The sequence below is a fragment of the Myotis nattereri genome, assembly GCF_964212035.1.
Source record: "Myotis nattereri genome assembly, chromosome: 9".
Taxonomy (NCBI): Eukaryota; Metazoa; Chordata; class Mammalia; order Chiroptera; family Vespertilionidae; genus Myotis; species Myotis nattereri.
In genome coordinates, this window is record NC_138084.1 from 39,400,032 (window position 1) to 39,427,370 (window position 27,339).

A 27,339-nucleotide genomic window follows, 5' to 3' on the forward strand; every position below is an offset into this window, starting at 1 on the left:
ACAGCATAGAAGAGGTTGGGATACCTGAGCCACTCTTTGGGAGGAAAGCTGCTTGACTAAGAACATCCACATTGAACTTTGAACGAAGAGTAAACCTCTACTGCAATAAATTAGTGAATTTTGGGAGATTTAGGGCAGTTAGCACTGGCTAATAGATCTTCTCTGGTCATCCTATCCACCTTTCTCTTGATCACAGAACACTTTTGTTTCCTTTGGGTGCTTCAAACATGTAATTACCTTAGCAAATACTGGTCAGTACTTTCCACCTGTGCCATTAATTTTAATCTTAATGGGGGGTGGGAGGGCGGGGAGTGTTCACATCAGGAAGTTGAGATCCTTATTTTACCAGTTACATTTTGATTATGACAAGAAAAAAAAATGCCACTGAAGAATGTCTGACACTAGAATTTCCTTCCTATATCAGTAGGAACCTGAAGGTTAGTGTCTGTGGTCAATTGGAACTTCAGGATGTTAGCGATTAGGTCTCTGTCATTCTCTAGGCCTTTTGCTTCTCATATTCACAAGATGGTATGTTTTTGATTAAGTGGGGACACCCAGCTTACTATTTACTAATAAACCTCTTGGGAATCTCACTGATTGCCTCAGTCTTTTTGGCCTTCAAGGCTCCTTCTACATCAGTGGTTCTCAACCTTCCTAATGTCGCGACCCTTTAATATAGTTCCTCATGCCAAAGCCGGTTTGGCTCAGCGGATAGAGCGTCAGCCTGCGGACTGAAAGGTCCCAGGTTCGATTCCAGTCAAGGGCATGTACCTGGGTTGCAGGCACTTCCCCAGTGGGGGATGTGCAGGAGGCAGCTGATCGATGTTTCTCTCTCATCGATGTTTCTAACTCTCTATCTCTCTCCCTTCCTCTCTGTAAAAAATCAATAAAATATATTAAAAAAAAAAAATATATATATATATATATATAGTTCCTCATGTTGTGGTGACCCCCCCAATTCCATTGTTACAAATTGAACATAATTAAAGCATAGTGATTAATCACAAAAACAATATGTAATTATATATGTGTTTTCTGATGGTCTTAGGCGACTCCTGTGAAAAGGTCCTTCGACCCCAAAGGGGTCGCGACCCACAGGTTGAGAACCGCTGTTCTACATTGTGGTTTGTTTTTTTTAAATTAAATCTTTATTGTTCAGATTATTACATTTGTTCCTCTTTTTCCCCCCATAACTCCCCTCCTCCCAGTTCCCGCCCCACCCTCTGCCCTCACTCCCCACCCACTGTCCTCATCCATAGGTGCACGATTTTTGTCCAGTCTCTTCCCGCATCCCCCACACCCCTTCCCCCCCCAAGAATAGTCAGTCCATTCCCTTTCTATGTCCCTGATTCTATTATAATCACCAGTTCATTCTGTTCATGAGATTATTTATTCACTTGATTCTTAGATTCACTTGTTCGTAGATGCATATTTGTTGTTCATAATTTGTATCTTTACCTTTTTCTTCCTCTTCCTCTCTTAAAGGATACCTTTCAGCATTTCATATAATACTGGTTTGGTGGTGATGAACTCCTTTAGCTTTTCCTTATCTGTGAAGCTCTTTATCTGACCTTCAATTCTAAATGATAGCTTTGCTGGATAAAGTAATCTTGGTTGTAGGTTCTTGGTATTCATCACTTTGGATATTTCTTGCCACTCCCTTCTGGCCTGCAAAGTTTCTGTTGAGAAATCAGCTGACAGTCGTATGGGTATTCCCTTGTAGGTAACTGAGTTTCTTTCTCTTGCTGCTTTTAAGATTCTCTCTTTGTCTTTTGCTCTTGGCATTTTAATTATGATGTGTCTTGGTGTGGTCCTCTTTGGATTCCTTTTGTTTGAGGTTCTCTGCGCTTCCTGGACCTGTAAGTCTATTTCTTTCACCAGGTGGGGGAAGTTTTCTGTCATTATTTCTTCAAATAGGTTTTCAATATCTTGCTCTCTCTCATCTTCTGGTACCCCTATAATTCTGATGTTAGTACGCTTGAAGCTGTCACAGAGGCTCCTTACACTATCTTCGTATTTTCGGATTCTTTTTTCATTTTGCTTTTCCGGTTGGGTGTTTTTTGCTTCTTCACATTTCAATTCTTTGACTTGATTCTTGAGCTCCTCTGGTCTGCTGTTGGGTGTCTGTATAATATTCTTTATTTCAGTCAGTGTATGCTTAATTTCTAGTTGGTTCTTTATCACAACATCGAGGGTCTCATTAGATTTCTTGAGGATCTCACTACATTTATCGGCATTTTAGAAAATTATTGAAAGACCTTAAAAGTGTGGTTTTGAGCTCTATATCTTTTTTTTTTTTTAATATATATATTTTATTGATTTTTTACAGAGAGGAAGAGAGAGAGATAGAGAGTTAGAAACATCGATGAGAGAGAAACATCGATCAGCTGCCTCCTGCACATCTCCCACTGGGGATATGCCCGCAACCCAGGTACATGCCCTTGACCGGAATCGAACCTGGGACCTTTCAGTCCGCAGGCCGACGCTCCATCCACTGAGCCAAACCGGTTTCGGCGAGCTCTATATCTTCCATTTCTGACATCTGCATCCTGTTTCTTTGTCTCCGCATTTTTTATGCTTTCTTGGTGCAACTCCTAGTGGTCTTTATGTGCAGTCTTGTTGTAGTTAAGCCTAGATTGTTGTAGGTAATACTGGCGGGGATTTGACCTCCAGGCCAACTGGTTGTGTCTCTACATTGTTAATACTCTGGTGTAAGTATGTTCCATTATTCCCTATAACAGGGGTCCTCAAACTATGGCCTGCGGGCCACATGCAAATACAAATATTGTATTTGTTCCCGTTTTGTTTTTTTACTTCAAAATAAGATATGTGCAGTGTACATAGGAATTTGTTCATAGTTTTTTTTAAACTATAGTCCGGCCCTCCAACGGTCTGAGGGACAGTGAACTGGCCCCCTGTTTAAAAAGTTTGAGGACCCCCGCCCTATAACATGGCTGAGACAAAGGTCAAGTTCCATTCCCTGTCAGGGCACCTGCCTGGGCATGCAGGAGGCAGCTGATAAATGATTATTTCTCATCATTGATGTTTCTATCTCTCTCCTTCTCCCTTCCTCTCTGAAATTAAAAAAGAAAAGAAAAAAACAGGAGATCTATGGTTAGGCAACAAGCTTTAAACTTGACATCAGAAGCATGATCCATATAATAAAAGCCTAATATGTCCCCTCAACCGGGTGTTCAACAAGGGGAGCGGGGCCAACCACCCACAGCCCCTCCCCTCAGCTGACCCCACCCCTGATTAGGATGGGGGGGGGTGTGATTGGGAGCAGGGCCAGCTGGCCAACCTCCTGCTTCCCCTCCCCCTGGCCAGTCCTGCTCGATAGACCCTGATCAGGGCAGGCCAGCCAGACCCTACCTGTACACAAATTCATGCACCAGGCCTCTAGTGATCTATAAAAGAAAACGAATAAATTGGACTGCATCAAAATGAAAAACCTTTGCTCTATAAAAGACCCTGTTAAGAGGAAGCTGCAGAAATAAATTAGTTTCAGGTGAGCCACAGTGTGCTAATCAATGACATTTTTGGTCTTTGAATTATTAGTGCATATAGTGTACAGAGTCGGGCACAAATTTCCTCATCAATTTAGATATGCAAATAAAATTCAGCTCCTTTGTCAATTACTGATTTTCTTCACAAGTCTCACTTCCATCCTGCACTCCATCAAAGAGTGGAAAAGCTAGAAATAAATTTAATCCAGTCTCTAGGTTTCATCTATCCTTTTTGAAATAAATACTCAAAAACTCAAATTCCTCCATTCTACCTCTGCTTCTCTGCAAGAGTCATCTGGGTGTAAAGGGAAGGGCATTTTGATATCAGAAGGAAGGGGTTCCCTGGCCTAATATTGATTCTTGGGTGTGCACAAGCTGGAATCTTCTGGATATAGTTGGCCCAGTATCATACCTGGGCATTCTGCCAACATTTGCTTCTAAGGCTGATGAATCCATCTTGTCTTTTTCAGCTGTCAGGGCCCGCCCCCCACCCCCACCCCCCTTGCTAATTTGGCCTCCTTGCAACAACACTGTTCCAACACAGTGATTTTCTGCCTCATACTCCATTGAGCCTTAAAGGATCTCTACTCAGCATCCACACCATTTGGAATCAAGAGACATCTCTTCCTGACCATGCTGCTCTGCCCTCGTAATGCTCCAGGGGCCTCGCTAAGTCTGGGCTGCAAAGCAGTTCCCTTCTAAAGCCCCAGGAGGCAAAAGGGCAAAAGCCTCTTTAGTCCTAGTATGTCATTTTACTACTCTGTCCCAAGGTCCCTGGTCATGCTGATTTTGTCCCACTCCTCTTGCCTCTACTCCATTTATCCCTATCCACTGGGACAGGACGCACATATTTCTCCCCTTTGTTCTGTGTCACTTCCTACTTCCTTCCATTGTTTGGGACGTGAATTCCTTAATGGGATTTTAATTTATCTGGCAGACCGAAACTGTCAAATCTGGAACATGTTCACGCAGTAGTCATTGTATGTGGACTATACTAATAACCTCTAATTGACTTGGGTTGGGCATAATTCAAGAATGAACTTCAGAGAATGGTGTGGATTTGTAGAAAATATTCTGTACCAACCAATTTCAGATAGTTTTACAGGTACCTCATCACTCTTTGCTCCCACTGGAGGGTAAATAGTAGTGATGGTAAACATGGGTAGAGTTCATTTATCCAAAAGGACTTCTTCAATATTCTGCTAATCTCCTTGCCTGGAGGAACAGGCATGCCTCTGGTTGACCACAGGAAAGAAAAAGAAATGGCTTCTGAGGAAAGTGGAGGCTTTTGCTCTGTTTCGTCTCTTGTTCAAAGGCATCAGTTGCACCACAGTCACTGTGAGTGGGTGACTGTGAAGAGGTTGTGCACTGACACCCATTACATACTTGATTTGCATTTCCTCCTACCATGTAGCTTATCCTAGCCAGAGGGAGATGAGTTGTACCTGGTAAATTTGGGTGCTGGGGGCAAGGAGAGGACACCCATGTAGGTCTTTAGCTTTGCCATACTTTAACCCAATTTTTACCTGAGAAGTTTGCCCTGGGATAGTATGTAAGTAATCACATAACTATTAATAACTAAACGTATTAAAGTAGAACTCAATTCCTAACTCCTAACCTGTTTCTCCCTCAGATTGCCCATCTCAGTTAATAACCTCACGATCCACCCAGTTGCTCACACCTAAAATCTAGGACTCATCCCAGATTTGTCCTCTTCCCTCGCTCTTCACATCTAACCCATCAGCAAGTCCTGCTGGCTTTGCCTCCAGAATATTTCCTAAATACATTCATTCTTCGTCTCCACTGTTATGACCCTTGTCCAGAATTCATCATCTCTCACTTGAGTTACTTCAAGAGCCTTCAAACAAATCTTCCTCCTTGTTACCTGGATTTTCTCCCACCATAGAACAGCCAGGGTCATCTTTGAAAAATTCGGATTAGATCATGTCATCTCCCACCTAATACTCTCCGATAGATTTCTCCTTATGCTCTTAGAAAATACAAGTGTATTGCCATGAAAAAGCTCTATGTGACCCCCCCTCTCCATACCTTTCCATCCTTTGGCTCACTCTGCCCCTCACTGACCATGTTCCAGCTACACCTTCTGGTCCTGAACACCCCAGGCTTGCTTTGCCTTAAGATCTTTGTACCTGCCCAGCCGGCGTGGCTAGGTGATTGAGCATCAACCTATGAACCAGGAGGTTGCAGTTCAATTCCTGGTCAGGACACATGCCCACATTGCAGGCTCGATCCCCAGTGTGGGGTTTGCAGGAGGCAGCTGATCAATGATTCTCTCTCATCATTGATGTTTGTCTCTTCTCCTTTCCTTTCCCCTCTGAAATCAATAAAAATATATTTTTAAAAGACATTTAAAGAAAAAAACACCTTTATACCAACCGAGCAATGTACTGGAAACAATCCTTCCTTTTAAATATACCACCCAAACTGTATTAACTGCTCCCCTCTAATCACCCTCTAACATATTAGCCTACTTTATTTTCCTTATAGCACTTAAAAATCATCAAATTCAACTTATTTATATGTTGGCCTTTTTAAAAGTGTTTTTATTGATTTTTTTGAGAGAGGGAGAGAAACATTGATGAGAAAGTAACATCAGCTGCCTCCTACTGGGAACAACCTGACCGGGAATCGAACTGGTGACCTCTTAGTGCATGGGTTGATGTTCAACCACTGAGCCACACGGGCCGGCCTATGTTGGCCTTTTATTGTCTGTTTCTATTAGAACAACCTCATTAGTGCCTGGAAGAGCACCTGTTCAAAGGGGCACTCGACAAATAATTGTTGAACAGATATAGGACCTTGTATCTTATTTTGCTTGTGTTTTGGGTGTATGGCTCACTCAGAGAATCCATTGCAGAGGAACAGATGACTGGTAGGGCAGGATTGGGTCTGTCCCAATAATACCACTAAGTGCCGTAATAAATCATTTTGAGTTCTAATGTTATCCCTTTAAAAATACCCTTTGTGGATTTAGCACAAGTGCTGAGACCACAGTAGAGAGCTGGGGAAGGACTCGGGATCCTGCGTGTTAGCCATCCCAAGATCTGCGTAGGCATGACCAATCCCAGGCCCCTTTCTTCATAGTCCCCATGCTACCCTTTCTGTTGCCAGGCACACACCCTCTTTCTTCTACCTTCTTGTGAACACATCTCTCCTCTGTTGTGCACACTGCTTTGCCCTCAGTGTGTCACACCCTCAGTGTGTCCACACGGACATTCCTTATAAATCTCAGAACTCTTTCACTGAATAACTCCAACTTTATTTTGGTTGAGGGCTTAGGACAAGGGTGGGCTGCACACATGGACTCTCCTTTGAACACAGATGGCAGGGCTGAGCTTTGTGGGCAGGGGCAAGTACATCAGGATATTCTTGCTGTGCAGCCTAGCAGTGCCCAGGGGCCCTTCCATGTACACAGGACAGGAATATACAGCCAGGCCGGCAGTGGGTGGCAGGTCATTGGTGTCCCGGGCCTGGGTGCTGACGCTGACTGGAGGCAGAGGACTGGGCTGGCTGGTGGGACCATCCTTCAAGGCTCCTACTAGCGGATCCCATTGGGCATTCCAGAGCTGTAGCCCAATCAGCAGCACGGCTCCTGTCTCTGGAACCATGGGCTTTGGGCTGCTCACCACCTGGGGACACCAGAAGCTGGTCAGGCAAGGCTAGGAAGCTAAGGGGTCTTCCTAGATTGGGAGCAGAGAAGCAGATGGGGCCACTGAGGGGACAGGGTCACCAAGAGGCCAAGTAAGGTAGCTTCTAGGTGTAATCAGGAAGGTTGAGGGGGTGGAATTGGAAGTGAAGGGGCTGCTGGAAGATACCTGAAGGTGCAAAGGGTTGCTGTTCAGCTCCTGCCGTTTATGAAGATGCCTAGAGCTGAGGCCTTGGCCACCAGGCACATTCAAGCTAGGCACATGGTGGTCAGTGGGGACCATAGCAAAGGCAGCCTCCCAGCGCAGCGACAGCAGCAGGCGGTGCGGGTGGCGAAAGGCTGATAGGTGAAAGATGCGCTTTGGTGCTGCAGTGCCCACGCCCAGGTAGCGAACCAGCAGCTCTCCACGGCGTGACAGCTGTCGCAGCCAGTGCCAGGGCGGCTGCAGCCAGGCAGGCGCATGGCGTCTCCAAGGTAGGGGTAGGCGGCCAGTCCACAGAGCATGGGCCACCACTACACAGCGTTGGGAGACACACGGGGGTGCGCCTTCCAGCTGTTGTAACAGGCAGTTGAGGTCCCCCTGCAGTGTGCTCACCAGCTGGCTCAGTTCCCATACCTCCATCTGAAGGAAGCCCTCCACAGCCCGCCCCGCATCGTACCCCATCTCCAACCACCCGGCACCAGGGGCACCAGACTCGTCTTGGCTAGTGGTCTGGGTCAGCAGAGCCTGCAGCGACTCCAGTGTCTGCTTGGCTAGAACCAGGCGCTGCCGCAGCCGCAGCCGCCTTTGCCTTTCGGTGTGTCTGGAGCCATCCGGTGCAGGCACCCAAGTGAGCGAACACTGTTGCAGAGCACGCAGGAGAGCGCGACTCTGGCGTCGCAACAGCCAGGCCTGGGGTCCAGCACTCAGTCCACAGGTCCTGGGTTCAGGTGGTGTGGGCAGTTGGTGCATCTGGGCCTTGCATTCTGACATAGCATCCAGCTCCTCTAGATCTTGGAGGTGGAGGTGAGGAGGGAGAGACAAGGTGGACTCGACCCACCCCAGACCCAAGGGAATAGGCCTTCCTCTGACAGGTTCAGCCACCTCCCCACAACTATGTGAATACCGCCCCCTCCTGCTCCGTTGTTGCCATGCTGTTCACATTCCCAGGAGGATGGCACCACACTGCTTTTCCCCACCCCAACACAGATACCTGATGGAGCTTACCTGGGCTGGGTATCAGAGTGGCCAGCAGATACTGGGGTGTGTGTGGTTGGTCCCAACTCCCCCTGGGGCTCAGGCAGGCATGTATGAGGCTAATCAGGGCCTCCCTGTCCTTGTTGTCTCCCAGAGGACCCCCATAGAAAACCGAAGCTGAAGATGAGGGTAGAGTCCTCAGTTCCAGTCCCTCCAGTTTCCACCACTTCCCAAACCAAAGCGAAAAATGATGTGCCAGTCTCAGTACTCCCACCTCCACCCCTTTCCAGAGCTGTCCTGGGGGCAGATGACTACATGGGGGACAGGAAGGTCTCACCAGCCAACTCCTCCATGGCAGCATGGGGATTGCTAAGGCTGGCCCACAGCTGGTCTTGCATCTGAAGGACCTGGGTCAGGGTCACTTGATTCCTGGGGGAGGAGAGCAGGAAGTAGGGTTTCAAAACCATTTATATGCTGAGGACTCACATCTTTCCTCTCTCCTGAGCTCCTGACTCATGCGGGCTCACTAGTCATTGCCACTTGGCACCTAAAATACAACTTGCTTTCAGTAGAAATCATTTCCCTCCACACCCACCCCCGAGTTGTTCAAGGCAGAAATCTGGGAGCCATCCTTTGACTACTACTCTTCCTCACCCAATATGTACTCTCTACCACTGCTATGCCTACCCTAGTCCTACCACGATGATCTCTTTCCTTGAGATTTCCGGAGCCTCCTAAAGCTATTCTGCTTGCCTCCAGCGAAGTCCTGTCTGGCCCGTCCCCTACAATGAAGCCAGAGTGATTGTTCCAACAGACAAGTAGGGTTGTATTTCTTCTCCTACTTAAAACCCTTTTGTGGTTTCCTACTGTCCTCAGTATAAAATCAGTCCCCTTGCCATGGTCTTAAAGACCCTGTACCACAAGCCTCACCTCTCCCACTCAACCCCAGCATGTCCACCTTAGGCGCACTGTTGTCTTCTCCCTCCTGCTGAGCTTAGTTCCCTCTGCTCAGGAAAGCCCCATCTCCACTTACTCTGCCTCTGCTTATAAGACTCAGTTCAAAGCGAGATCCCCAAGTCCTTGGAAAAGCTTTTCTTGGCTTCCCCCTGCCCTCACACTTCGGTGCTCCCTAGAGGTGAATCCAGGCTGTGGGAAAACACTCAGTGTTTGCTTCGGGACTGACTGACCGAGTGACTGAGCAGAATGGGTGGGGTCCTCACCAGTGGCCCCTGTGTGCCTGCAGCTTCATTCCATAGAGCTGCCGGTGTAGCAGGAGGCCATGTAAGAGGAGCAGAGGCAGCTTCCTGGTAAGGGGTTGCACATCGACTTCTTGCTGGGCTAGCTCCACATTGTTGAGCAAGACATGGCCCAGCTCCAGGGACTGCTCCCAGAAAACAGGCATGCAGTGCTGAGTCAGCACAGCTGGAGAGGAAGGAGAGTGCTGAGTCAGCACAGCGCAATTGCCCTCTCCCCTTCCATCTGAGAGCGTTTGGGGGCAGGGCTCCTCACCTGGTAAAGAAGCAATAGACTCTGCAGGCACAATAAGCCAAAGACGGAAGTCTTTGTGGACCATATTCCTGCTTGCAGATGGGGCTAAAAGCAGTTCTAACTCCAGGTCTGAGAATACTACGGGTCAGACATGGGACTGAAATTAATCACTGGGTAAAGAGGGTCAGAGAAGTCTAGAGATCGGACTTGAGGCTAAAAGTTCAGGAGTCAGATACAGGGACAGGCTTGAAGCTAGGGGTTGGTCATGAGACTTGAGAGTTCAAGCTTAGGCCCAAGTGTAGGAAAGGGTCCTAAGAATATCTCTCAGCAACAAACCCACCATGGGTTCCATCCAGCAGTCCCAGCAAGGGCTGTAGCAGCTCTTTTGGCCAGTGAGGCATCAGGTGACAGTTCTCCAGCACCAGCCAGTGCCCTTTGTACATAGCCCGGCCTAGAGTGCTGACCACAGCGGAGACCGGGTTCCAGGCCTCAGAGCCCAGGGCTATCACCTCCAGATGCCTCTGCCCCTGAGAACCACAGAGAGATGTCAGAATAACTCAAGGTGATACTGGGGTGCCCCAAGGGACTCCGAGTAACGCCACAGTGACCCCCAGAGTCTCTGAGTAATCCAGAAGGATCCATGAGACTGTTGGGAGGCCGCACCCCCACCCTATCCTAGCCCATAGGAGTCCGGTTGCTTTGTGGCCAAGAGGTTGGTTCAAACCTGCTCATGCTGGGCAGCCAGTTTCTGGATGACAGTCAGAGGATGCAAGGTGGCTGTGGGGTGACCAGGTGGTGGCAACAGGACCAGCAGGGGCTGAGTAGCCTGACTTTGTTCAAAGGATATGGCGGAGGGACTCAGGTTCTCATCCAGGGGCCGGCCCAGGAGGCTGGTGGTGAAGTCTGCCAGGGTGCCTGCGAGGCACTCAGGTCTCAGCACGCGCCACAGGATCAGCTTCTGGAGCAGGCTGAGTAGATTGGGCCCAGACCCAGGTGTAGGCCCAAGCACTGTGGATGACAGGGACAGGTAAGACTGCCAAACACTGGAGTGGCCTGCCAGGGATACACGCAGCCCAGCAAATGGGGGCAGCAGCTCTAACATTCCACATTCGTGCCAGGCTCTCCGCCCTAGCCAGGCTGGTCGAGCCACACCTGGGACTGGCTTGCTAGAGCCTGTGCTGGGAGAGGCTTCCAGTCCAGGCCAGAGTGCCAGCCTCTCCAGATGTGGTGCCTTCCTGACCTCGCACAGCAGAGCCAAGGCACCCAAGGCACCTACCAAGGGCATGTGGGCCAGGCCCAGTGCAGCCACGGTGCTGCCCAGCAGCTGGTGGGTCAGCTGTGTCTTCATCTGTAGCAGATGGCTGGGTAAATCCTTCCCTGGATGATTCTCACACTGCCTCATGCTGTTCAGAGCCCGCTTGGTGGCTGCCAGCCAGTTCTCTGGGCTCATACGGAAAGGTGGCAGCAGGTCTTGCAGTGGGCTAAGGGCCCTGATGATGGCTATCCCATGCCGGGCCACATGCTGATAGGGTACCCACTGTACCATCTCCTGCAGCCTCAGGTCTTCCAGCTCCTCGCGGTAGGCATGCAGCTGACATAGTTCTGCCTGGTTCCTCACCATGTCCCGCAGGAACTTGGCTAGCTTCTGCTTAGTTGGGTTCTTGGACAGCAGCCTCATCAGGAGCCGCTCCTGCACACAGTCATTGTGGCATGGATTCGACCCTTTCCCACAGTCCCCTATGGTCTCCACTCTTCTCCACCCCCATACCTGGGCCCCTGCAAAGCTCAGCCCAACCCATATAGCAGTCCCCTGAGCACCTCAGTAGCCTCCACAGCTTCGAGGGTATTCAAGGATCTCATCTGGAGTTTCTGCCAGCGGCTCTCAAACTTGGGACACTCTGTGCACAGGATTTCATGCAGCATCTGTTCTTCTAGGATGTCCATGTTCAGACCCAGATCCAGCACATTCAGCACTTTCAGCAGTTCACAACCTAGCACTTGGGGTGATATGGGAGACCCTTAACCCTTCCCCTTGGCAGAGCCAGAGGATGGGGTGCACAGAGAGTGTGGTTCCCTGCTACAGTCCTGAGCCTGTTCTGGGCCAGATTGAGTGAAGCTGGGGCCCCACTATATCCACAAAGCTGTGCTGGCAACTTACCCACTGGCCCTCACCTTTTTTCAAGGCACCAAGGGGTTGGGTGGTGCTCAGATAGAGACAGAAGCCAGGCTGCACCTGTGGTGGGCTCAGCTGCTCCCGCTGCAGTAGAAATGGCAGTTCTTGGCACCCTAGTCCCAGCTCCACGTTGGTCAGTAGCACAGGCAGGCCTGTGAGGGGGAAGCAAGGACTCTCTAGCCAGCACGTAGCCCCCCCCCCCCCCATGTGCAAAATTTGGCTCGAATGAGCTCCCCTCTACTGAGCAGGGTTCCCTCAGGGCTCTTCAACAGAGTTAGTGCCCAGGATGAGAGTGCGAGCTGAGCTCAGACTGGGCTATGAGAAGCCTGTGGGCCCACAGGGCTGGGGGAGGACAGAGGGAGACATGTGGGCAGGGACCAGCTCTTACCTTTGGCAGCGGCCTCGAGGAGCTGAGGACCCAGGTCTGGGTCAGAGCCTGAGAGCACCCTGAAGTGGGCAGAGGACGGAGATCGGGTCTCAGAGGCTGGCCTTGACTCCTGACTCTCTGTCTCGTCCTCCGTGTTCTCTTGCTCTTGCTTCTCTTCCTTGTCTACCACCTCCTCCTTTCCCTTTTCCTCTGCCTTCTGCTCTTCAGTCTTGGGACTCTTTTCATTATTGTTATCTTCCTCCTCTTCCTCCTCTTTATCCTCTTTTTCTTGACTTCTGTCACCCTTCCCTGTGCAGAAAGATGCAGAGGAGCTCTTCTCAGAGGAAGAATTAGCCTTCTAGGGAGCACTGTCCACCCAAGGGCTCCATCTCATGAGGGACGTCACTTAGGTTCTTTGGGACTCAGTTTCCTTATCTGCAAAATGGGGTTGCTATCAGGGAGCCCTAAAAGTTTACTGTGAAGATGACATGAAATAACACATAGGAAGCACTTAGCTGACACCTCGTAAGCCGTCAATAAATGTTAGCTGTTGTTATTGTTACTCGAAAATTCCAGGGAGGTATTCTGGTCAGTCCTGAAATTGACCCATCTCTGCCTTTCTGTGGGTAGAAGAGCCAGTGCATTCCCCTTTTTGCCAAAGCTCATCTGTGACTAACAACTAAAAGAGACGTCACTAATACAGAAACCAGTGCATGTAAGTTAAAGGCCATTAACGGTGGAATTAGCCAAGTGATGGGCAGTGTGGCAGACACAGACATTTGGCTAGCCAACAGCCATCCCAAACCCTTCTCCTTTACCTCCCCTACTGCAGGGGCTGGAAAAGAGGAATACTTATTATTTTTTAACTATTAAGAAATTTAAGAATTTTTTAAAAGTATCACACATTTAAGAAGCGAGCAGATGGAGGCTGTCGAGTCTACAGTTGGGTATATTTATTTTCTATTGCCTAACAAATGACCACAAACTTAGCAGCTTAAATAGACACTTGTGCCCTGGCCAGTGTGGCTCAGTTGGTTGAAGCATTGTCCCATGCACTGAAAGGCTGTGGGGTTGATTTCCGGTCAGGGTACATACCTGGGTTGCAGGTTTGAACCCTGGTCAGGATGTGTACGGGCGGTAACCAATGGATGTTTCTTTCTCACATTGATGTTTCTCTCTCTCTCTCCAAACAAACAGAAATGATACAGTTTATTATCTCAGTTCTGTAGGTTAGAAGCCCAGCACAACATGGCTCGATGCTCAGGGTTACACTGGGCTAAAATCAAGGCATTAACTGGAGTTCTCATCTGGGACTTGGGGCCTCTTCCTGGCTATGGTTTCCTTCCCACTCTTTCCCTGTAGCCCACTGCACCTTCAAGCCAGCAACGGTTCACTGAATCCTTCTTGTGTTTCAAATCTTTCTTTTCTTTGCTCCTTTCTTCTTTGAAGGGCACAGGTGTTTACATTGAGGCAACCCAGAGATAATCCAGGATAATATCTCTATCTTAAGGTTGATTGACTAGTAACTTTAATTACATCTGCAAAGTCCCTCTTGCCATGTAACAGAACATAGTTTTGAGTGTAACACCGGGGGAGGGGGGGGGGCAAAGGTCATGAGAGCCACAATTCTGTCTGCCACATCTGGCTATTCAGACTTCTGAAAGATCTTTTGTTTTCCTGACAAATGGAACAGAAATGACTATCAGCGATTCTGACATGATGCTTGGAGGGATAGCAGCCAACTAAGCAACAGATTACCACAAATACAGTGGCTTAAAACAACAGAAACTTATTCTCTCATAGTTCTGGGGGCCAGAAGTCCAAAATCAAGGCACTGGCAAGACTGCCCTCCCTCTGAAGGCTTTAAGGGAGACTCCTTCCTTGCCTCTGCCAGCTTCCGGTGGCTTCAGGAGTTCCTTGGCTTGTAGCTACATAACTCCACTATTTGTCTCCATCTTCACATGGCTTTCCCTCTGTGTACTTATGCCTTCTCTTCTGTCTCTTTTCTTTTTTAAAATTTTACTTGTATTTATTTCAGAGAGGGAGGTAGAGTTATAGAGAGATTGAAACAACAATGATGAAAGAGAATCATTCATTGGTTGCCTCCTGCACGCCCCACACTGGGGACAGAGCCCGAAAGCCAGGCATGTGCCCTGGCTGGCAATTGAACCATGACCTCCTGGTTTATAGGTCGATGCTTAACCACTGAGCCATTCCGGCCAGGCTCCTCTGTCTCTTATAAGGATACTTGTCATTACATACATGGTCAGCTCAATCTAGGGTGGTTTCATTTCAAAGTTCTTAATTACATCTGCAAATACTCTTTTTCCAAATAAGGTCACTTTCATAGGTTCCAGGGGTTAGGATATGGATATATATTTTAGGGGTCCACCATTCAATCCACTACAATGTGATAAGCCAACATGCTAAGGATCATAGAGCAGAAAGATGGAAGAATTTGGGTGCTTGAAGGCAACACGGAAGCTTATTATAATGTGAGATAAACAAATCCCTATTTGTTTAAGCCATGGTAAGTTGGGTTTTTGTTACTGGTAGTGACAGCAAGATGGGGGTTGGAGGAAGCAATGAGGGTTTTTTTTTTTCCTACTGGGAAGGCGGCTAGGCTATGTGGTAGGTAAGAGGCCGGCTTATCTCATGAGACTTAGAGACTATGTGCTCACTGAACTTTAGTGGATTTATTAGAAGATATTGGAGTGTGCTGGCTACTTCTCTACTTCAATGAGAGAAACTTAAAGGAAATTCCTTTCTGCTCATATCAAGCAAGTTCAGACCACAGATGATAAGTCATACCCCTGGCTGATCTGCAAAGATGATTCTCTAACTCATGTTGCAAGGAATGGGCTTCCTGACGCTAGGTCCATCCCAAGCACTTCTCTCTATGCACTTCCTGCTTGACAAAGATAAATTCTTTGGATTTGGATACAGCTCAAAGTAATAGGGCCTAAATTCCCTGGCCAACCAGCCTGAGCTCACTACTCAGACTATTTTCTTACTTACAGCTCTGAGGTCAAGGCTGAGATTTAGATGGATGATAATTACACCAAGGAATTGGTGGAGCCCCCAGAACCATGTTAAGAGACAGAAGCTGGAAGGTATGGTTTAAATTCAAGACTGAGAATGTATCAAGATTTCTTTCATTCTTTAATAGCTAATAGAGTCCTTATGAATGAAATCTGTAGTAAAAAGATGAGATATTTAAGGGGGTTAGCCAGAAAAATCTCCCATCTGGTAACAAAGTGATCTGGGTCTGCTTAATTTTAAGGCAAATCCTAAGTTCTCATACATTTAAGGCAGACCAGCTACAAATAGGGGACTTCTTACTCAACTTTCCTTTCGTAGGTTGCCCTGGGGGCAGTGGGCAAAGAAAATTATACTAGTTATCAGAACACAGGGCAGCTGACCTGACTGTCCAAGAATTCCATAGCCAGCGAAATAATGCTAATTATTTGCCTTACTATCTCTATCTGATATATAGTACAAGCTAGAGACTAATATGGAGTGTTTCTTACCCTTGCCCAGTTTCTAAGCAGGAAATTTATAGTAGTTATCTTGATTTGATTTTGCTTCACTTTGTATATCAGGTTTGTTGGTATGGTGAGATGGCATGTAATCTATCATAGGTTAAGGAATCACAAGGTTCCACAACCAGATCTAATCAAGAGCAATGAATACCATTCAGAGTTTCTGGACTTAGAATTGTATGCAAAAGAGTGTCTGTTAGGCAGTGAATTCATTTAGAGTTACCCATGTGATCGTTCTATAATGGGCATTTTTATAATGGTGCATGGGCACAATGGAAAGTAGTGCTGAATAGCCAAGGGATGGACTGTAATAATGGCAGCAGTAATATAGTAGTAGTAATAAAGACTAACGTTTTGGAGAACTTATTATATAGTGTTCCCAAAAGAAATGTATACTAATGTGTACACACACTTAGGATAATTCTGAAGGCAGTGTTTATTAAAATACATTTCATTTTCAAAATTGCGCTATCAACTGTTAAAGTGTATATATATTTTGGGAGGACAACCTGTATATTAGGCACTGTATGAACCCCTTTTATGAGAATTACCATACTTAATACTCACAACACTTTATGAGATGGGTATAAGTAAGACCCTCAATTTATTGGCAAATAAACAGATTAAGGAACTTGCCTTAGGTCAACAGCTAGCAAGGGACAAATGACTGACCCAGGTAGTCTGATTATAGAGCCTATGTTACAGACCCCTTTATCGTACACCTTCTGTTAGAGATATCTGCTATTCTCATCCCTAACCCTTTCTTCTGGGAAATAAACACCCTCCCTCCCTTCCCTTAGAAAATGTTCCTTCTCATACTCCATCCAGATGGATCGCTGATCCAAGCAGAACCAATAGATATATTTCCCCAGAATTCCTGGACATAGGAACAAATTTGGGTTGTAAAGCTCTGAGTTGTTAGCCAAGTTTCCAGTAGTGCTAAGCAGATCAGGGAAGTGGAAGATCATGGACTGGTCAGACACATAGATTCAGAATCATTGCAATTTGGGCCAAAAGATGTAAATGTGACCTAATTTAATAGGCTGGTGAAATCTGGGATTCCTTGGCCACAAAAATGTAATTATGAAAGGGAATGTCACTATGGCTCCGGTGCCGGGCAGTTCAGACACCCGAGAAACACTATGATTATTATCCACGGCTTTACCTCTGCCCTTGGTGGGAACTGGGGCCATGCATCTAGTATGTTCCAGAGGCAGTGGGTTCAGCCAGTTGAGGACCTGCTTGCTGGGGTCAAGCACCAGAGGCCAACGGCAACTGAAGTAGTGGGTATAACTTCGCAGAAGCAAGCCTGCCAGGCGAGCTGACTTTGCCCGGGGCTTCAGGTCTCGGTCCCACTGGAATTGTTCGGATTCAGAGCTCAGTAAGAACAGAAGGCTAAAGGGAGAGCACGTGGAGAGCAGGGGCGTTTTTGGTGGCGTGATAACAGATTTCTGATTCTGCTTCAGGGCCTGTGCCACGTCATCTGGGCCCAGAGTTTCCTGAAAGCCCTTACACACAGCCAGCCACTTTGCCAGTAGCTCCTGGCGCCTTAATGGTGGGAAGGGACCCAGGTAAACGATGGCAGCTGAACACAGGAGGGCATCGCCATACACAGTCATGCACTGCCTCTTCAACTTCTAGTGTGGAAGGGAAGACCAGAGGGTGTGCAGGCCAGTGAGGAGGGTAGAGGCAGAGGGTCTAGCCGAGAGGGAGCAAGGCAGGGTATAAAGGAAAGCATGGCAAAGGGGCAGAGTGGGATAGAGGGAGGCAGTGAGGGCACTGAGAGGAGGAGGAATGCGGGCAGTGGTGCAGAAATGAACTTTGGGGGGAAGTCTGGGAGGGGCTGGTTACCTGGAGCTCTGCAGTCCAGGAATGCATGGGCGCGAGCAATGCAGCCTTTATGGGCCACGTGTGATACTGGTCAGTCTGGCTCCAATTGAGGCTCTCTACCAGATGGCTGTGGGAAGCCTGGATACCTTCCAGCTGCGTAGTCAGGGCCAAATTGTGCTCCAGGATCTCCTGAGACTGGAACTGGCAGTGGGCCAGTTGGGCCTGCTCCCGAGCCAGTGTCGCCTCTACCTGCCGCAGCAGCAGGCCCGTGGGCAGGCCTCGGTGTTGTGCCAGCCTATAGCGCAGAACAGCCCAGAGCCAGGCTGCCAGGCTGGCTGCAGGTATGCTTACCGCCCGCAAAGCTGCGTCACTCATACCTGGAGCCTTTAGGGCGATGCTTAAGTTTATTATCTCTGAGTCCGTCATCTTCTCCTTGGGGAAGAACACCAGCTCCTGGGAGAGTTTATGTGAAAAGGAATGGGGGTGACATAGATGCTCGGAACCTTACTCCCTCATTCTTACCTTGTCAAGTGTCCCTTTCACGTCTCTGCTCTCCTCATCCATTATGCCCCACATTCCCTACCTGATAAAAATCTTCAGTGCTTAACAGCTGCTTGGCACTGGCCCAGCCTCTTTCACGGTGGAACAGGTCACACAGTGCGTTGGTCACCTGGACCACAGATTCTGGCGGTGCTCGATAGCTTCGTAACTCCTCGAAATCAGTCACCTTCAGCTGGCTCAGGGGCCCAAGAAATGCCTTGCCCATCTAAATGAGGACAAATTCCCTCTTGATGTAAGCTCTTAAAATGCCCTCTTTGTTCAAGGTGTTGTCAAGAGCAGGGGTCCTCAAACTTTTTAAACAGGGGGCCAGTTCACTGTCCCTCAGACCGTTGGAGGGCCGGACTATAGTTTAAAAAAAACTGTGAACAAATTCCTATGCACACTGCACATATCTTATTTTGAAGTAAAAACCCAAAACGGGAACAAATACAATATTTGTATTTGCATGTGGCCCACGGGCCGTAGTTTGAGGACCCCTGGTCAAGAGGGATCATCTCCCCTTAGGAGTCCCCATAAAGGAGCCATTCCTCAAGCCATCTTATTACTGTTGTCCCCTCCCCCAGGAGACTCCATGACAAATCACCCCCTCCTCTCCTCTGGGCATCCTATCAGGAGCTGTCCTCTCCCAAGAGAAGAGCAGTTCAGGGCAGGCGACAGAAAGAGCCCACCTGCTCCAGGAAAGCCTCATGCTGAGTCCGCAGCGCATCCCACTGCTTGGTCAGGCTCTTAATGAGGGACTCCTGCTGCCGACACTCAGCTAGTTGCCGCTTGTGTAGGATCTTGCTGTGCTCTAGTTGCTGACGCAATATGCTGAGTTTCTGTGAACAGAGACCCAGGCTGCAACTCCAGACCCTAGACCAGGTGGAAATACCCCAGGGAAGACTCCATGGGCTTGGAACTCCAGCATACTCCTCACTTAATAGGGTGATCAAGTTGAACTCCAAATAAGCCACTAATACAGACTGAGCTCTCACTGCCTGGTCTGTGAGTTATATATCTAATGATGCAGCCCCAAGTTGGTGGTTGCTTCTCCTGACCTGCCATACAGATCCAGGCAATCTGAACTCCATGCCTACATGTTTGACCATTGCATTATGTTACTAGACCCACTAATGGCATTTCTCACAGAGACAGTTTCCTTCCTCTTGAAACATTTTTCTCCCTGAGTTTCATGATACCGTGTTCTCCTTTGGCTTTCTCCAACTTCTGAGGCTGCTCTTTCTCAGTCTTTTCCTCTGTCATCCCTTAAATATTCCTCAGCAATTTTTTCAGGGCCCCTTCTCTACTCACCCCACATTTCAATGTGCCCTCCCTAATCCCATGGCTTTTATTACCATTTATATTTTAACAACTCCCAAGTCTCTATCTCTAGCCAGATTTTTCCCCAAACCCCTCACCCTGTATCTATCTGCTTAGTAGAAATTTCTCTTCATCTCACAGGCCCCTCAGACTCCACATGTTGAAAAATGTATATATTGGCTTCCTCAGATCTCTTGCAATCTTACTCATCCGTTCATGTGTTCTTTTTCTTAGAATTGTGGCAAAGTACACCCAAGTTTCCCAAACCTAATTGCCACCCTGACTCCATCTCTTCTCTTCCCCTCAAACCCAAAGCATTTCCTTTCAATTATACCTCCTACCATCTCTCATGTCTACTCCCATCCCCAATACGCATCACCTATGCCTATGTTCTCTTCACTTTTGACCTTCTATCCTGGCTTCTACTCTTAATCCCCACCTCTAATCATTTTCCATGCTGTAGCCTGATTGGTTTTCTAAAAACCAAATATCATCATCATCATGTCCCTTACCACACCTGCCATTCTTTCATTTGGTTTACAATGCCTCTGTGACCAGAAAGCCTCTACTCATTTTTCCAGCTTCATCTCCTTTTCCTTTCCCATTACTCTATTCTCCAGCCATCCCTGACTTTCAGTTCCTCCAATGTGGCACACATTCTTTTGCCTCTGGGCCTTGGCATATGCTGTTGCTTCAGCCTGTGACATTCTTCCTCTCCACCCCCATTTATGCAAAATCTTACTTAATCTTTAGCTATCAATGTTGATGTACTTCATTTGTTTACATACTTAAAGAATGTTTTTGAGTGCCTACTGTGGCTCTATGCTTTCTTTAGAAAGTCTTTCTTGATACTTCAGAGTATCCTGGACTTACTCTGTCATTATACACTGTTTTAATTGCCTGGACTCATTTATCTCTTCCAGTAATCTAGGCACCATAAAAGCAAGGACAGTGTCCTATCTTTCTTATTAGGAGGCAATCTAACCTAATATTAATAGTAGTTAACATTTATTGAAACTTTTACTATGTGCCAGCACTTTTAAATGCTTTACATGTAAGATCTCATTTAATGCTCGTTCTAAATATCTCTGGATTTCAGTTTTCTCATCTGTAAAATGTAGGGGAAAATAGCCACCTCAGAAACTTGTGGCAAGGATTCTATCTATCTGTCTATCTACCTACCTACCTATTTATCTATCCATCCATCTAGATGTAAACATAAGATGTAGATGTAGACATAGACATAAATATTAATGAATGCCTGGACCAAAAAAATGTGGACTTCAATTAATTTTTGTTGAGTACAGTAATGAATAAATGAAACAACTGAATATGAGAGAGAAAAGAGATAGTTATCCAGAATGATTCTGGGATTTGGCTTACATGACTAAATGATTGGTGGTGCCATTTCCTGGAGTGGGGAGTATTGAGAGAAGCACACACTATTATGGCTGTTGAGAAAATGACCAAGGGATCTGACACTGATAGAACATTCAGAAGAGGAGGGTCAGAGGGAGAGGTGACCATGAGACTGTAATCCCTGCCCCGTTCCTGATGGAATCTACAGAGACCTTGGGGAGCATTCTGAACTTCACACAGTCAGTCTACTAGGGGAAACCAGAAGCTACACTTGGGTTTCATGTGTTTAGAAGAATCAGCCCGGTCTCAGATGTGCTATGGGGAGTTTTGAGTCTAAGTTCTAAAGGAGGAGGCAGCATGGATTAGAGAGATCTCATGGGGGAAGGGGACTCTCCAGAGATAAGAACTAAGGTTCAGTTTGGTTGGTTCCTCCAAAATCCCCTTTTGGGCTTCTGCTTTGGACCGTAGTCTTTTCCCTCTTACCTTGTAGGAGTCTCTCATCTCCTGTTTCAAGACAGAGACCTGGTGGATGTGGATATTGTGTTGTTCAAATATTGTTGTCAGATTCCCCAGGGCATTGTTGAACCTGGAGAAACGGTGACCCAGTGAGTGAACTTGAGGGCGCAGGAGGAGGCGCACGGCAGGGAGTGGGGCCGCTCACCGCTGGGCCTTGTTCTCCATCTGCAGGACCATCCGTTGTTGCCGCAGCAGGAAGGTCTCCAGGAAGTCTAAGAAGGTCTTGGGGGTGACGAGTGGCAGTTCAGGGCACAGGTGCCCATGGTAGCTGGCAGCCGAAAGGTGGATGAAAGCCATGGCTTTGGCCACACTGGGAATTGAGGCCTGGAGGTCTGGGTACTTCAAGGTATCTGCAACAGGCATGACTTTAGCCTGGGCTAGTGAGCTTGTAGAGGAATAGGAAAGGCTCAGAAAAGAGGGCAGAAAAGGTGAAGGGGACTCACTAGGTGAGAGAGGGGGGGGGGGGAGACAGAGAGAGAGAGAAGGAGGGGAGGGGAGGGCTAGGGAGGGGAGGGGAGAGGAGAGGAAGAGGAGAGGGAGAGGAGAGGGAGAGGGAGAGGAGAGAGAGATAATAATCCTCTACAGTCTGGTTGAGTTGAGGCACAGACAGGTAGAAAGTGCTCACCATCACCAAGCGGTAGATTCTGAGCACTGTCCAGATGGTGCTGAGCCACACTGATCAGGGAGTCTTGGTCCCAGGGTTCATAGTGGTCAATGCTGCTGATGGCCAGTTGGAGGAGTCTCCGGAAAAGGGTAGAGGGCAGTTGTTTGTGTGCCTGGTCATCTCCAATCAGGATGAACATGTGCAGGTGGCTGCACACTTGTTGGTAGAACCTGTGGGCCAGGAGCTCAGATACTGTCCTCCCCTTTATCTCTATTTGCCCATGCATGCCCCAGTCCCAATCCTGAACCCATAGCTCTGATCTTCCGAGCCCTCACAGCAACCCCTACTTTCTTTTTGGCCTTTTGGCCAGAATGGAGCAAGAGCAGAGAAGCCCCTAGAATGGGGCTCTTGGCCTCACCTCTGCAAAAGCATTTCTTTCTTGTTGGTCTGCTTGACATCTCTGAGATGTTCTTCAATGTTTTCCAGATGTGCCTCTGTGTACTGGTCAGGGAAACTGCCTGAGCTTGCCAAGGCCAGCAGACGATGAAGAGTGGTCAGATCCACATCCTTGGGCACCAGGAGGGCCACTGGCTGACCTAATATGCCAGCATGCCAGCTGGCATCCCACAGACACTGGAGAATGGCCTTCTCTGGCTGGCATGGCAGATAGAAGAGACGGGCCTGACAAATGTTAGCTGCCAGAATGATGGCAGTACAGCGCCCAGTGCCCAGAGCCCCTGAGAGCAGAAGGCCATGCTGCCGGGGCCTGGCCAGCACCCGGACCAGGCGGGCCACATGCTGGGCCATCGAGTGGCACCGGGCAAGGTGGGGACTCAGCTTTAGCTGAGCAGCTGATGTGGCCAGCTGCTCCTCCAGGCTCTCCCACTGCCGTTCCAGGTACATGTTGGGGCTCTCAGAGTTGGAACCCAGTATCAGCTCCTGACTAAAGATTAGGTCTGAGGGCTTTTCCTGGGGACAGAGTAGTAGCACTGGTAGCAATAGGGGTGAGTCCAGGTCCGACTGGGGTGTCTTCTGCCACGAATTCTTGGATCTCTTTATTTGAAGTTTGTAACTGGAGGCCCTTGTGCCTTCCTCCTGATTTATCTTTTGACTTATGTTCTCTGTGCTCTCCCTCTTCACTGGGGCTGTGGATGATGCATGACCTGAACCTCTGGAGGGTGGGCCCGTGGTGACCCAAAGGTCATAAGTGTCTTCTTCTTCTGTGTCACTGCCGCTATTGCTTAAGTCCTCCCATTGGGCCAACTCCCCTTCAGACTCCACTTCAGGCACCCTTTCCTCCTCTTCCAACTCCTCCTTCTCCTTATAGCCCTTGTCCAGGCTTTGGGGTGCTGGCCCACAGCAGAAGACACTCTGAGCTACTTCTAGGAGCAGCTTGGCACAGTAGTCACGTTCCCTAGGGCTGTCCAGCCGGTCACAGAAGGTTCTCTGTGCCTCATGCAGCCAAAGGCGCACTATGTTGCGCATGGCCATCATAGTCATCAGGCGGGTGCCACGCAAGCCTGACACCCGGCGCAAGTGCTCCTGGTGGTTGGGATAGTCCAGAAAACCTCGGGCGCCCGTTCTGGTTGACAGCAGCTGAAGGCTTCCCAGTAGTTGGCTCACAGAGTGCAGGGAGAAGTGGTAATGTGGGTGGAGGGGTGAAGGCAAAAAACAGCTGCCCACAATCTCCCAGGCCTGCATGGAGGCACAGATCAGGGCTCTTGCTAGAACACCCTCCCGCTCCACACAGGGAAAGCGTTCAAGCCAGCCCTGGATGATTGGTGTGTGCCTGCTGAGCAGTATGGCCTGGGTCATGTCAGCCAGGGCCAGCACTGTGAACAGTCGAAAGAGGCGGGGGCACAGTGGGCACTCACAGAAGCCTGGCACTGTAGCTGTGGCAAGGAAGTTGACTATAGGCTGTAGTGTCTGCAGTTCCAAGGTGCTGTGGGCACACACAGTGCCATTCATGGCCTGGCGTAGAGTCTCCAACACTGGCTGACAGCTCTTCTCTGGGTCTGTGGGACATTAAGAATAACAGTGAGGACATGCTTGCGTCCACATGGCAGTGTCACCCTGTTCCTCTATCCCTGCCTCGCTCAATTTACCTCTGAACGCATAGGATTCTAAAGGAATTTTGTGCATCTGATGTGTTGGGGTTTGGTCATGTCTAAGTGGTTCTCTCTCCCACACACTCACTAAAAGTGAGTAATTTCCTCTCTCTTCTCCCCCAAATCCTACCTTTATGGCCAATTATTCATTAACTGAAGGTTAATTAATAGGGAAGTTTGGAAGCTGAGATGCTTGTAAACCTAATCTGACCAAATTTGGGGTGGGCGGGGGGGCAAGGGATGCAGTCATCACAGAGAGTGTGGAGTTATATCACATGCACACTTTCATAAAGTCAACTTTATTAAAATATGACTAAAATATAGGTACCCTATATAATAAAAGGGTAATATGCAAATTGACCGAATGGCCAGTCACTATGACGTGTACTGACAACTGGGGGCAGATGCTCAATGCAAGGGGAGTGCTGCTCAGCCAGAAGCCAGGGTAGCGCAGCAGCAGTGACAGGAGCAGCATGCTGAGCAGTAAGGAGCAGCAAGCAGGCGGGTGGTAAGGAGCAAGGGCTCCCGGACTGCAAGAGGGCGCAGGCTGGGCTGAGGCCCTCCCTACCACGGAGTGCATGATTTTTCATGCAATGGGCCTCTAGTATAGATATAAAAGCCTAATATGCAAATTGTCCCCACAGGAGTTCAACCAGGAGACCCATCACTCACTAGGATGTGTACTGACCACCAAGGGGCACGGAATGAAGGAAGGCCCGGCTGGCAGCTGGCAGCAGGGAAAGGGAGGCCCCAGCCGGCAGCCGGAAGGCCCTGATTGGCCGATTGCCGGCCAGGCCTAGGGACCCGACCCTTGCACAAATTCATGCAACAGGCCTCTAGTATAAAATAAAATGTAGGTATTTTAAAAGTATAATTCAATGAACTTTGACAAATGTATGTACCTGTGTAATCACCAACCCGATGATATTTAGAACATTTTCACCACCCCAGAAGTTCCTTCATGCCCCTTGCAGTCAATCCCCCCACTTCACTGTCCCAGGAATTTCTATCTGATCTAATTTCTATCACTGTAGATTAATTTGCCTATTCTAGAACTTCATATAAGGGGAATCATACACTATATGCAATTTACCATTCTGGCTTCTTTCGCTCAGCATGATTCTGAGATTCATTCCTGTTTTGTGTGCACCAGTAGATTGTTCCATTTGGTTGCTGAGTAGTAGTCTACTTTGAAAATGCCACAATTTGTAGATCCATTGACAGACACTGATGGGCACTTAGGTTTCTGCATTTTGACTATCCAGGATAATAATGCTGCTATGAACATTCCCGTATACATTTGAGAACATAAATATGATTTTATTTCACTTGGGTAAATACTTACAAATAGAATTGCTGGGTCTTATGATAAGTATATATTTAATTTGATAAGGAATTGCCACACTTTTTTCATAGTGGCTATATCATTTTACAGTCCCATCAGCAAAGTGTGAGTTTCAGTTGCTCTGCATTTCCCAACACTTTCTATCCTCAGTCTTTCTAATTGTAATCTTTCTAGTAGGTTTGAACTACTATCTCATGGTGGTTTTAATTTGCAGTTCACTGATGCCTAATACCATGGAGAATCTTTTCATGTGCTAATTGGTGCCATATCTTTCTTTCGTGAAGTGTCTGTTCTTTTGTACATTTTTAAAAATGGAGTTTGTTTTCTTATTGAGTTGTACATTATTTTATATATTCTGAATATAAGTTCTTTGTCAGATATATGTATCATGAATATTTTCTGCCTATGGCATGTATCTGTCCAGTTTGGGCAATACTACTTATCAAAGAGACTGTCTTTATACCATTGTATATCTTTCCCTCCTTTGTCATAAATTAATTGACAATATAAGTGAGGATTTATTTCTTGGATCTCTATTCCATTCCACTGACCTATTTATCAGTTTTTATGCCTGGAGGTTCAGGCTTCCTGGAGATATTGCCCTCCTTCTCCTCCCAGCTCCTCACCAGAAGCAGCCAGGTGCAGATCCTCCAGCAGGAAGAGGAGTGAGCCTTTAGAATTCAGGGGCTGCCCAGACCTTGGGCTGGCTTGTGCTTGGCCCTGGACCCCTTGGCTCAGCAGAAGGCGAAGGTGGGTGGTACTGAAGGCAGGGTGGATGGGGGTGTAGATGTAAGGGTGATGTGGTTCCACTAGCACCTCCACAAAGGCTGACTTCCCTGTTGCTGCCTCTCCAGCCAGCAGCACTGGGTGTCCCTCCGTCAGAAGCAGGTCCACCACATACAAGAGTCGTTCAGTCTGCAGGACAGGAGCAGGGCTTACTGTGGCAGCTCCAGACAGTAATCCAGCTTAAAGGAAAGGTCTAGGGATCTTGTCTTAAAGCTCCACTTGCACAATATTTCATGTGTTCTTGCAAGTGTGAAAACATAGCAAAGAAAGGGAACAGGTAGGCCTAGCTGGGCCTAGAACGTGGACTCTCCCAGGAGACCCCCTTGAGCCCCAACCCCAGCCACTGTCCTCACACCTGGGGAGAAGGACTGAAGGTGCCCAGAGATCCCTTGATGCGGCTGCCCACGTATTGCCCAGTGAAGGGGACCAGAGTCCCATCTTCCGGGCATAAATGAAGATCAAACACCGAGGCTGAGGGCGATGGCTCAGGATAGTTGGGGAGGTAACTAGTAGAATCCCTCAGGAAGGTATCAAAGGCGGGCCAGAGCCTGCTCAGACGGACACACAGGCAGAAGTGTCAGAGAGTTACAACACTGCCATTTGTGACACACTCCACCCTCCCGGACAGAGATCCCCTGGGTTTGCCTCCCACCGGCCAGTCCACCTCAGCCCTCTGCATCCGCCACTCCCCACCCCTGTAGATACCTGGAGGGAAGGTGGGCTCCAAAGCCCCAGATCAAGGCAAAGAGAAAGCTGTTGACAACCAGCAGGTGCTCCCTGCGCTTATTAGGCACATCACTGCTGTCAGCCCGGGACCGGGTAGGAGAGCTGCTTTTCGAGGACTTGAAGCTCGGGGTTCCAGAGTCCCTATGACTGAGGTCTTCTGCAAAGGACACTGTGGCCAGAATAGGAGCCCCGGTAAGAAGTGGGGGCAGGGGAGGGGAGTTGGCTCGATTACTTCTCACTTTCAGTCCCCAAGCCCAAGTCCCCCAAAGACCCTAGCCCCCAGGC

General features: G+C 48.2%; 1 protein-coding gene across 1 annotated transcript in view; it reads right to left on the reverse strand.

Annotated features, from left to right (window-relative positions):
- Positions 1 to 6,802: 6,802 nt before the first annotated feature.
- The window catches only part of DNHD1 (dynein heavy chain domain 1), a gene marked incomplete at both ends in the record, with an annotated part of 53,875 nt that continues 33,338 nt past the window's right edge, over positions 6,803 to 27,339 (reverse strand). Inside the window, 22 exon segments of the mRNA XM_081100255.1 lie at positions 6,803 to 7,156; positions 7,343 to 8,166; positions 8,381 to 8,527; positions 8,688 to 8,779; positions 9,571 to 9,772; positions 9,860 to 9,976; positions 10,179 to 10,365; positions 10,563 to 11,528; positions 11,657 to 11,835; positions 12,011 to 12,163; positions 12,400 to 12,687; positions 17,086 to 17,557; positions 17,772 to 18,203; positions 18,334 to 18,516; positions 18,980 to 19,129; positions 21,453 to 21,555; positions 21,631 to 21,835; positions 22,111 to 22,319; positions 22,508 to 24,104; positions 26,169 to 26,457; positions 26,684 to 26,876; positions 27,034 to 27,211. Of these exon segments, the coding sequence (XP_080956381.1) occupies positions 6,803 to 7,156; positions 7,343 to 8,166; positions 8,381 to 8,527; positions 8,688 to 8,779; positions 9,571 to 9,772; positions 9,860 to 9,976; positions 10,179 to 10,365; positions 10,563 to 11,528; positions 11,657 to 11,835; positions 12,011 to 12,163; positions 12,400 to 12,687; positions 17,086 to 17,557; positions 17,772 to 18,203; positions 18,334 to 18,516; positions 18,980 to 19,129; positions 21,453 to 21,555; positions 21,631 to 21,835; positions 22,111 to 22,319; positions 22,508 to 24,104; positions 26,169 to 26,457; positions 26,684 to 26,876; positions 27,034 to 27,211 (7,520 nt within the window).